The sequence below is a fragment of the Bos grunniens genome, chromosome 3 (assembly GCF_055505025.1).
Source record: "Bos grunniens cultivar Pamir isolate PY7600 chromosome 3, Bosgru_T2T1.0, whole genome shotgun sequence".
Lineage (NCBI taxonomy): Eukaryota > Metazoa > Chordata > Mammalia > Artiodactyla > Bovidae > Bos > Bos grunniens.
Genome location: NC_141167.1, coordinates 81,540,464 through 81,552,779, shown reverse-complemented (window position 1 = coordinate 81,552,779; position 12,316 = coordinate 81,540,464). Strand labels below are relative to the sequence as shown.

Sequence of the window (12,316 nt, the reverse complement as noted above, 5' to 3'; positions counted from 1 at the left end):
CATGGCTCTGGTCCCATCACTGCATGGGAAATAGATGGGGAAACAGTGTCAGACTTTATTTTTGGGGGCTCCAAAATCACTGCAGGTTGTGATTGCAGCCATGAAATTAAAAGACGCTTACTCCTTGGAAGCAAAGTTATGACCAACCTAAATAGCATATTGAAAAACAGAGACATTACTTTGCCAACAAAGGTCCGTCTAGTCAAGGCTATGGTTTTTCCAGTGGTCGTGTATGGATGTGAGAGTTGGACTGTGAAGAAAGCTGAGCGCCCAAGAATTGATGCTTTTGAATTGTGGTGTTGGAGAAGACTCTTCAGAGTCCTTTGGACTGCAAGGAGATCCAACCAGTCCCTTCTGAAGATCAGCCCTGGGATTTCTTTGGAAGGAATGATGCTAAAGCTGAAACTCCCAGTATTTTGGCCACCTCATGCGAAGAGTTGACTCATTGGAAAAGACCCTGATGCTGGGAGGGATTGGGGGCAGGAGGAGAAGGGGACTATAGAGGATGAGATGTCTGGGTGGCATCACTGACTCGATGGACCTGAGTCTGAGTGAACTCCGGAGTTGGTGATGGACAGGGAGGCCTGGGGTGCTGCGATTCATGGGGTCGCAAAGAGTCGGACACGACTGAGCGACTGAACTGAACTGAACTGATACCTAATTATTTCAATTCTGGTACTACTGCAAATGTTAATTGTAGAAAAAATTTTCAAGATTTAGTAGTTCATTGCTAGCTTATTTACTGACTTCTACATATTTACTTTTAATCTTACAATCTTGTTTAACTCAATTGTTGGAGTCTTTAAATCTTTGGGATTTTCTACATGAACAATCATATCACCTCTGTATAGGAATAGTTTTATTTCTTAATTTCCAATATGTATACTCTTCTGTTTCTCATTTTATGAACTGGCTGTCAGTGAGATGTTGAATAGTAATGAGTGGGGCCTTCCTTGACTTGTTTCGCCTTACTTTTGGGAAAAACATTTAGCCTTTAGGACTTCTCTGTGGCTCAGACGACAAAGCATCTGCCTACAATGCAAGAGAACCAGGTTCAATCCCTGGGTCACAAAGATCCTCTGGAGAAGGAAATTGCAACCCACTCTAGTACATCTGCCTGCAAAGTCCCATGGATGGAGGAGCCTGTTAGACTACAGTTCATGGGGTCACAAAGAATGGGACACGACTGAGTGACTTCACTTTGAAGAACAATTGGGAGACTTTGTGGACACTTTTCAGCTTAAGGAAGCTCTTTTCCATTCCCAGTTCACTGAGTTTTTACCAAGAATGGATATTTAGCTTTGTCAAATGCTTTTCTTTCATTTATTAAGATGATCATATGCGTTTTCTTCTTTAGTCTGTCAACAGGATAATTTACATTTATTGATCTCAAGAGGTTCGACAGACTGCCTTTCCCAATATAAAGTTCTCTTGGTCATGATTTAAATCCTTTTTATATATGGCTTCATTCAACTTGCTAATATTTTGTTGCAGATTTTTGCATCTATACTTACAAGAAATAGAAAGTTTTCTTTTATGACCAAGGTAATGCATGCATCTCAACATGAATTTGGAAGTGTTTTGTTGTACAGTATTGTTGGTTTCTTCATTTAATGTTTTGCAGAATTCACAAGTGAAGCCCTTCAGGCCTCCAGGGAAACTTTTAACTACAAAGTAAATTTATTAGGTACAGAGTTATTCAGAGTTGAGAAGTAGGTTACCTGCTTCTCAAATTAATTTAATACTTTCAGGAAGTTAGCTCATTTCATCAAAGTTGTCATATTTATGGAAATAAATTTACTAAAAATACTCCAGAATCATTTTCTTACAACCTGAGAGGGAAGAGGGGTTTTCCTTTGCCTTCAGGCTAGAACTTTTTCAATTGATCTTCTCAGGAACTAGTTCTGTTTCCAATATTTTCAACTCTTTTCTGTCTACAAGTTCACTGATTTATAATTATTTTCATTATTTCCTTGTTCTGCATTCTGTTTATTCTTTTTCAGTTCCTTATGGTAGAAGGTTAAATCTGTTATTTTTCTTCTTTTCTAATATGCCAAATTCTCTCCTTTTAGCTGGAGTTCCCTAATTCTGATGTAGTATTTTCATTTTCATTCAAGTATTTCCTAATTTCTCTTAAAAAGTCTATCTTGATCCATACATATAACATGGAAATGCATTACTTAGTATCTATAAACTTGAATTTTTTTCAGATATTTGTTACCAATATCTGATTTTGTTCAGCTAAGATCAGAGAATTGCATGATTTAAGATTCTTAGTTCGCTAATAAGAATAATTATCTTCTAAATTCTACTGCTGGTTAGTTCACTGGGTTGTGCAGGAAGAAAAACCTTACTCTTAAAACATAAGAACAGATACACAAATAGTCCAAAAGAGACAAGATTATACTGTGGTATTAAAATTTCATAAGGATGATTAGGAAAAAAAAAAGTCTAAAAATTCATGGCGGTAAAAGGACAAAAAATGGCTAAGAAACACTGGATTAGAGCTGTTTCACTATTTTATTTTTCATTTAAGAGGTGATATATTTGTCATACAGAAAAGTGTGAAAAAGTGTAACAGATCCCATATCCCAAGACCCAAATTTAATAATGTTAACATTTAGAAAAATATACAAATATCTTTTTTAAAGAAAAATCCAATATAGAGAACAACCCAAATTTCAATCTTTCCCCTCCATATTCTTCTTCAACAGAAAGATATTAAATGTTTTCATAAATAATATATAACATTTTATGTATACTAAGCTCTGAAAAGATTCATGATAAAGAAATTAATCAACTGTTCATATGTTCTTCTGGAATTCTTAAATTTTCAAAGATCTTGGTATATAAGTACTAGAGAAATGGTATATTGATGCCATACCATAATGTAAAAAAAAAATGTCAAATACGCTTTTACTGATTTCTGATATACATATAAATATACACATATATTTTATTTATTTTTTTTTAATTTTATTTTTAAACTTTACATAATTGTATTAGTTTTGCCAAATATCAAAATGAATCTGCCACAGGTATACATGTGTTCCCCATCCTGAACCCTCCTCCCTCCCCATATTTTAAAATATCATCCCTTTAAATCTTTGTATATTAAATCATAATTAATTAATTGATCTCCCAGTTCTTCCCCATGGTAATAAAGCTTAAGCTCAGTGGGTACAGAATCTCTCTTTCCTTGTACTTTTTCAGTATTTGGTGAGTCTTGGGTTGTTTAATTAAAATTCCCTATACTATCCTTTGTGTGAATGCTGTATCTCTATTATAGTTTGCTTTCAGGAAATTCCAGTGTATAATATATAGTAGCTTAAGTCATGGGGGTGGGAATTCTATTTCTGAGAATCATCAGTTCTCTCTTATGTGCCTAACACATGTAGTTTAGCTGTCATCTCTACTGAACAGTCCTACTGAAGTCACTATCTTTTGCTTTACATGTATTAGTAAAAACAATTAAATGTAATAAAGTATCTTAATTTACAGTTGAAGTTTATCAAAAAACTTCATTACTCACAAAGGGAAGTGTTCTCTTCTTATAGTGTGTTAAAGATCAAACTACTATACATAAACAGTACAATGTCTTTAAAGACAAAGGTACTTTTAATAGGTATTGATTCCTTTGTCTTACTTCCTTTCAAATTTCAAAGACTTAATCTCTCAAGACACTGGTTTCTGAAGGAGTTTCACTTGCACAGCAAATACTTTCCAAATCATCTAAACCAGCAACTTGTATGCTTTGCTGTTGTTGTCTAGTTGCTAAGTTGTGTCCAACTCTTTTGCAACCTCTTGGACAGTAGCCCGCCAGGCTCCTCTATCCATGGGATTTCCCAGGCAAGAATACTGGAGTGGATTGCCATTTCCTTCTCCAGGGGCTGTTCCTGACCCAGGGATCGAACCCACGTCTCCTGTATTGCCAGGCAGATTCTTTACTACAAACCACCAGGAAAGCCCAACTTGTATGCTACCATTTTTTTTTTTAATGTGGTGATTTACCTAATCAGGATTATGCTAATTCTGTTAATGACTAGGGTACAGTGAGGAGCACTTGCATTACTTGAAAGTATATGCCTCCTTAAATTTTACACCCTAGGAATTTCCTTTGCTTTACACTAGTCCAGGCCCTTGTAAAAGGCATAAATGGAAAACAATCACATGGCAAAAAGAGTTTTATATACTGTATATTTTTTGTAGCAAAACATTTGTTTTTAGCTGCCTAATATCTAAGTTTCTTTTCTGATTTTACAATGCTATGCTTTTCCTTTAGAGAACAAGCCCAACTCTCATTTCACATGGTTTATATGAAACTTCACTTCTCGCCTCAGAGGTGACATGTCTGACCCACACTTGGCCAGTGTGCCAAATCTCTCTGGCAAAAGGAAAAAGGTACTTATTGTTTAAAGTAACTGAAAAATCCAATGACACACTAGCTATTTGGGCTCTTGCTCTGTAAGTACTTCTCCAGCTCCATAATTTCTAGACACCAAAGATCCTAAACTTTTCAAATAGTCTCTTGCTCCCTTGGTGTGGCAAGGAAGAATCTGGGCATCTCAGTGATAATTAAGGCGGAAAGATGACTGATGTTTTACTGAAAATCTCAGAATTTTTTATCACCTTCAATATCAAGGCGAGTTGAGAACCACCACAACTACCGCTTTATGAGAGCTAATATTTATTGAAAATGTGACTCCCTCTCTCTCTCTATATATATATATACACACACACACACACAATCAGACGTAAGTACTTTATATCCATCTAATCAACTTTAAAACAATCCCAAATTAGGCATTTTTATTATTCCCATGGAAGATGCAAAAAAAATGAAAAAGTCATAAAGCAAACTAAGGCATGGACACAAGATTTGAATTTTGAACCTATACCTGTAAAACAACTTTAATACACTATTTTTCAGTGAACTATTAAGAGTGAAATTCTTAACACTACAGGAGGATAGGTACTCCAGGATTTTATTTAGGTTGATTTTTAAAAATATTCTTTTTTGATAGAGTTTGTGTTAGTCACTCAGTTGTGTCCAACTCTTTGCAACCACAGGGACTGTAGCCCTGCAGGCTTCTCCGTCCATGGGATTCTCCAGGCACAAATACTGGAGTGGACTGTCATAGACCTGACAAACTCACACATTCCAAGGAATAATTTAGCTTTTGGCTCACTACTCCTATCATAATTAATGATAATTTCAAATAACACATATGATCCTTTTGTAATCCAAGTTTCTCAATTTCTTGAATTCATCTCTTTCCATAACCTCACTTTCACTCAACTACCATACTCACATTCTAGACGTCACTAATTACTGTGCTCTAATATTTTCAATCTCAGTCCCTTACTCTATTTCAACCTCCCAAATTTCCTACCTCTAAGAAATAACAACACATCTTCAACCACACTGCAATCTCAATGGATCATACCATTTGTCTATTGTGCCTGAAACTCCATTTTCTCAATTTGCTTATTACCAAATTACTTTCCATGTCCATCCTTCATAATCATTCTTTTGATTATGTCAACACTTTTCCCCTTCTCCCTTTTTGTTATATTCATGTGAGAAAATACTAATTTTAAAAATCTGACTGTCTACTCAATAGCAGTACAAAGGCTAAATTGGGAAAAACACAAAACCACATTGACTGATCTCAATTAAATTAACAACCATGGACTTCAAGTAGGCACTTTTTAAGTAATATCCAGCAATCCCTCTAAGCATTTTTTTCTCACTTCCCTAAATATCTATATCTTCTTTCTTCAATCCATTTTCCCCCAAGAGTTCTTCCCTCTACTTTATGACCTTGCTTACTATTTACTGAGAAAATACAACAAAAATTTTATATGCTCCCATTAGCTATACCAAACTGCAAATATCTAGATCTTTATAATCTGTCCTTCCTTCCACTGCTATTAATGAGCTGTTTACACACCCATCTTTAAAACTAACTCTTCTATTTATACACCATAACTATGGTTCCAGTGACATTCCTCTCACTCCTGTATCATGTCTCTGTTTTTTCTCTACTACATTTCACCATACAAATCGGCTATATTTTCAATCTTTAGCAAATAAAAACAAAACCTTCTTGATACTATATCCCCTTGTATTAACAACCCATTTCACTATTCCCTCAGAAAGCAAGACTCCTTAACAGTTGTCTTTGGAACTCATCTTTCTTACATCATCAACAGACCTAACATATTTAATCACTCCTTCCTAGCTGGGCTTCTTTCTTCATTTGGGTTTACCTACTCTTAGTTACATTTTCTTACCACTTGACATCTAAATATTAAATTGTTCCAGGGTTCAAATCCCATTCTTCTATTTCCTACCTTTAAACTTTTCACTTACCTTACTTCACAAAGCTATGAGTAAAAGGGAAGAAGCTGTGATACACAATATCATTCCAACAAAGATCTAAGTGGCTCTAAGGTAAAACTGTTACTACATACTCACAGAAGAGTATCAACCAGAACAAATTCAATAAAACATATCAATGTTTCCTACTTAACATACAGCTGAAATTAATTTTACTAAGGGAACAGAATAATTTTATATAGGAAGAATTTATTGAGTGACATTCTGATACACTGGGAGACACAACAATGAAAACCTGTTAGGGCAAGTATACAAATTCCCTAACCTGTGAAAAATCCCCCACCACTTAAGAGAAAAAACAAAATCAAAACAACAACATCAAAATCATCAAAACTCAACCAAGTAAAACTACTCTGAGAATAACTACAAAAAATAAGATTACTATTAAAAAAAAAGTATTAAGTGCATCAGTATACAAGTAAGAATGAAAAAGGGCAATATTTGTAACCATAAAAGAAAATTTATATTTAGTATTATAAAATTACTTGATAAAAAATTTATGTAATTATCAAATTATACTTTCCTCAACATATAAATAACAAAGAAAAATTAAGATCATTATTTTAATTGGAAAGAAAATAATTTATTATATGAGGAAGATGATTAAAATACATGTGATAGATCTCTAATAAACTGATTTAAATGCATATAGATTTAATTTTTAAATACACTTTAAAAGCTATTACGCACAGTTCCATAGTCCAGGTGGTCAATTTCATCTCCACAAAGGTGGAAAGTACTTGAGAGATAAAAGGAACCTAAAACACCATAAAAATTCATTAAAAATGATTATTGAACAGTTCACTAGTTCTAAAATAACTAAAAGCTAGAACATTTATATTTGGAAAATTAGTGAATCATGTCAGTGCAAGAAAATTTTAATTATCTAACAGCACGTAAACTGATTTATAACATTAAAAAATCAAATATTTAACTGTGTCAAGAGAAAAAAGCAACAGCAATTTCAATATCTCCTGCTTTTTGTATCTTTGAATGATAATGATTAACAGAATTTTGCATTGTTTTCATTGTACTATTAGTAGGATTTAGTAAGAAAATCCTACTATTAGTAGGATTAGTAAGAAAAGGGATGTAAAGACTCCAATGCTGTATTTTCCTACTAAGAAAAGTTTAGATGGCTAGGGTGATATCTTGGATCCATGTAATCAGTTTAATCTAACAAAGCAGTATTCAAATTGGTCAGTCCTTAGAATAAGGGAAAATTAGATTCTTGGTCCTGATTCCAGAGATTCTTATCTATCAGTTCTAGGATAGAGTCCAGGAATCTTAACATATAAAAATCCTTCCTCAGTGGTTCTCAATCTTGGTTGCACATTAGAACCAATACTCTGTGAGGTTTGAAAATATTGATATCCATGCAGAAATCCAGGCCAATTAAAACAAAACTCTGGGAAGAAACCCTTTTTATTATTTTTCTTTAGTTTTTTTTTTTTTTTAAGTTCTGCAAGTCATTCTAATATGCAGCCAAAATTGAGAACCACTATTTGGGCAGTTCTGATTATCAACAGGTCTGGAAACCACTTACATACCTTCCAGAACTGTTTCTTTCCACTTATTGTGCTACCCTGAGTCAACTTTATGTCTTCTCCTCTCTGTTACTCTTTTCTTAATCCTTTTGTTTCGAAAAAGAAAGGGAAAAAAGATACTTCTAGTTGCTATCTCAAAGGAGATTTCAATAATAAAACCTCAGATGTCTGCTACTCTTATTTGGAATTCACACTGAAATTCAGTTATTTAAAATTTCAACACATGTACTTTTTATAGGGGGGAAAAACCCTTTTCCCCAAATTTTATAATAGGTTATACAGAATGCCTAAACCACATGTATCATGAAAGAGAAAGCATTTATGTTACTGAATTAGAAAATACATAAATAGAAGAAGCAAGAATAAAATCTGTGTTAAAACAAATGTATCCATTCTCCACGTAAATAAGTTGACCTGATTCACTAACTTTCTCTGGAAAAACTACATAACTTAAAGGATAGCACAGAAAATTCAGCAACAAATCTAAAAACCACATAAAAGATCTATTCAATCAACACAGATAATTTAGAAATACTTAATTTCAGTACATTGTTAAAAAGAAAAATTATTGCATAAGCTGGATCAGTGGGTTGGGGAGAGACAAAACACTTCTATGAAAATAAAAAAACACTGCCCCAAAAGGATACGACAAGAAAGGATACACTTTGTATGACAGTATTACAGCAGTATTTACGCAGGGATGCTTCTAAAGAAGAACAGCAGAATGTAGTTTAATTTTTTTTCTCATATTTCATGTTAAATTTACAAGTAATTTTTTTTAAACACATAGAAAATGGTTTATTTTCATCTGTTCTTCTAAAGTATTTGTAAGACATCTGTCTGACTATATCAGTATAGATACTTTATTACAAAATTCAAATATTCAAGGTGCTTCCCAAAAGGAATAAACATTAGCAAAACTTTCTTTATATAATTTTTTCAGCTTAACCATCAATAATTTTGGCCCATTTATTCATGTTCTTCATTATTCTAAAGCAGAAAGATTTAAAACAAAATGAATATAGTTCCACTCATCTTTCTTAAATCAACATTGACATAAAGTGCTTCATTTTACCACTTCTTAATTATGAAATTATTTAATTATGAATTAAAATTACTTATTTTAAAGCTGAAATACTTCATTCCAAAAAATATGGACATATTTCTGTGAGGAGGACAATTAGTAATTAGCAATGCAAATTCTCAGGTCCCACCAAGGGTAACCAATTTGTCCTGACTTGGCAGACATCTTCCCAGTGTTAGCATTAAAAAGTCCAGTATCCTAGAAAATCTCTTATTCACCGGAAAACTAGGAAAATTGATTACCCAAAGCCAAACACCCTTGCAGACCTACTGAATCAGAAATTCTGTGTAGGGGTTAGAGGAAACCCCATAATCTGTGTTTTATCAGGCTCTCTAGGTGATTATAATACACGTTAAAATTTAAGAAGTACTCTTTTTTTCTAAGAAAAGAAAGTAAATTAAGAATAATAAAGATACATTGCCCTTATAAAATTCATTCTGTCCAAATTTAATTTTTTACATACAAATGAACTTTATTGCATAATTGTGAAGTTTAATGAAAATTAACAGCATAGTTAGACAGTCAGAGTGATGCATCCTTTAAAAACATTACTCAGGCTGTTATCCTTTCTTAATTTTCTCTCAAGAAAGTCTTGTCCTTTTAGTATGTTATCGCCACACTTACCTTTAACTAATTTTTAACACTTTCTTTTTCCTTCTTTAGAATCTTGTTTTGGTCTAGCAGATCGAGCAAATTGCTAATATTTAAAAATTAAGGTTAACTTCACAAACATGAAAGGAATCTTTTCTAAAGAATTATCAAGAACATCCTAATGTAGGGTAGGAGCAGAGTTTTTAATTTCTCTATTTGTCTTCCTACTCAGTCATTCGTCAGTATTTCTTGACTGCCTCCTACTTGTCTATGACCTGGGGGAGAAGTAAAAAATTTTCCCTTTCTTTTATAGTCATTTTTTACACCTATACCTCTGCTCCTTCATTTATCCCACTAATTTCTAGTTTGAAATTGCATTAACTGCAGAAAGCACGATGGCTAATCAATGATATATTGTTATTAAAATTCTTAAACATAAATATGAATTACAATACAATAAAATGATACTGTACTATCTTTGGTTTAGCAAGTATATATATTTTAAGTATTAAATAAAATGTTTAGACTTGGCTGGATTTTAATAGCCTCATTATGCTTATTTTCCAATAAAAATCTAAATAACATTGTCATCTGACTCAAATGTTTGTATTATAAATATTATAACTGAATATTCTCAAGCTGGAATGCAAGCTGTTGAGATTTCCAAAGCATAATATAAAAATTAGTTTCAACTATACCCTTACTGCTATAAACTCAATCTGGAACCAACTAATTTGAAGGATACAACCACCATAGGTTTTCCAAAAAGAACATATCCATTAGCTTCCTTTAACGCTTTTGCCGCTGCTTTTTCATTTGGAAGGCCAATGAAAGCTTGTCCTTTCATGCGACCTTCTTTCATCAAGCGTATATCAAACCTAGAAGTCAAGGAAGAAATAATGTTTTGACTTAAAGAATGTCAAAGAATTCTGATAAAGTGAATGAGAATGTGTTAAGTTAAAATTCTGCTATTTCAGAATAAAAATGACTCCACTATCTGATTAGCACATTATTTAGGCATTCTAAAATTATATTTTATATTCTGTTTTAAAATTGTTTTCATAAGTAGGTAATATAAGTTTGATGATGTTCTTATCATTTTTTAACTATCATAAAAGTATATATGATTTTAAAAAATCATATATACTTGCAACTATAAAAGTAAATAAGTTTTTCTTTCATCTCTCTTTTTTAAAAGTTTTATGCAGCCAATTTAATACTGTTTACTCAAGTGACAAAAACAACTATACAACCAAGAATAAAAGGGTTGACAGAAACTATAGAAAAGTAACATGGAATTTCAGAAGAGAAAGGGACCTTATCGATCACCTAGTCAAAAATTACCATTTTACAGACAATGTGTACAGAGATTGAGTGAATTCTTCAGTGTTATACCGATAGCTAAAGTTAGGGCCAAAAATACAAACCAGATTTTGCATTCCAAGTTACTCTATTATTCCACAGTGTATTCTCCTGTCCATATTTCAGGGGAGGAAACTATAAACTACTTAAAAAACAGACTATAATTTACAACTAAAATACTGCCTAGCATTTAGTCTATGAGACTAGCAAAAGCATATAAAGAAATTTTAAGAATCAAAATGTGCAGTTAAATTTTTTTCTAAAAAATTCACAAGACTAGTCCCACAGGAAACAATTATTAATTTATCATTTTGATGTGTACAGTTTCTCAATACAGAATTATTTTTCCTCTCAAATGCTAATGGGAGGCAATACTGGAAATAGAAAGGATGCATAAACATGGTGTGTACATACACACACACACATATATATATACACACACACATGCGCATATATATATATATATATATATATCAGATCAGTCACTCAGTCATGTCTCTTTGCGACCCCATGAATCGCAGCACGCCAGGCCTCCCTGTCCATCACCAACTCCCGGAGTTCACTCAGACTCACGTCCATCGAGTCAGTGATGCCATCTAACCATCTCATCCTCTGTCGTCCCCTTCTCCTGCCCTCAATCCCTCCCAGCATCAGAGTCTTTTCCAATGAGTCAACTCTTGTCATGAGGCGGCCAAAGTACTGGAGTTTCAGCTTCAGCATCATTCCTTCCAAAGAAATCCCAGGGCTGATCTCCTTCAGAATGGACTGGTTGGATCTCCTTGCAGTCCAAGGGACTCTCAAGAGTCTTCTCCAACACCACAGTTCAAAAGCATCAATTCTTTGGCGCTCAGCCTTCTTCACAGTCCAACTCTCACATCCATACATGACCACAGGAAAAACCATAGCCTTGACTAGACGAACCTCTGTTGGCAAAGTAATGTCTCTGCTTTTGAATATGCTATCTAGGTTGGCCATAATTTTCCTTCCAAGGAGTAAGCGTCTTTTAATTTCATGGCTGCAGTCACCATCTGCAGTTGATTTTGGAGCCCCCAAAAATAAAGTCTGACACTGTTTCCACTATTCCACCATCTATTTCCCATGAAGTGGTGGGACCGGATGCCATGATCTTCGTTTTCTGAATGTTGAGCTTTAAGCCAACTTTTTCACTCTCCACTTTCACTTTCATCAAGAGGCTTTTTAAGTTCCTCTTCACTTTCTGCCATAAGGGTGATGTCATCTGCATATCTGAGGTTATTGATATTTCTCCCAGCAATCTTGATTCCAGTTTGTGTTTCTTCCAGTCCAGCGTTTCTCATGATGTACTCTGCA

The 12,316-nt window shown here is 33.6% G+C and overlaps 2 protein-coding genes across 7 annotated transcripts in view; both read right to left on the bottom strand.

The window, feature by feature from the left end:
• LOC147375922 (alpha-amylase 2B-like) overlaps positions 1-8,023 on the bottom strand; it is a 72,732-nt gene extending 64,709 nt beyond the window's left edge. Inside the window, exons 1-2 of one of the 2 annotated variants that reach the window (XM_086394458.1) lie at positions 7,954-8,023; positions 7,094-7,161 (exon numbers count right to left, since the gene is read on the bottom strand). The gene's annotated coding sequence lies outside the window, so the exon portion shown is untranslated. The remainder of the gene's footprint in view (positions 1-7,093; positions 7,162-7,953) is intronic. The other variant, XM_086394461.1, reaches the window with a different exon arrangement.
• Positions 1-12,316, bottom strand: part of RNPC3 (RNA binding region (RNP1, RRM) containing 3) — a 45,909-nt gene that overhangs the window by 11,524 nt on the left and 22,069 nt on the right. For 2 of the 5 annotated variants that reach the window (XR_015161613.1, XR_015161609.1), the window contains 4 exons: positions 10,371-10,503; positions 9,659-9,731; positions 7,954-8,656; positions 7,094-7,161 (listed from right to left, as the gene is read on the bottom strand). Coding sequence is in view for 1 of the 5 variants with exons in the window: in XM_086394457.1 (XP_086250583.1) it covers positions 9,672-9,731; positions 10,371-10,503 (193 nt within the window). In the remaining 4 variants the exon portion in view is untranslated. Of the gene's footprint in view, positions 1-6,964; positions 7,162-7,953; positions 8,657-9,658; positions 9,732-10,370; positions 10,504-12,316 lie in introns of those variants that run through there. The other 3 variants (XR_015161611.1, XR_015161612.1, XM_086394457.1) reach the window with 3 other exon arrangements.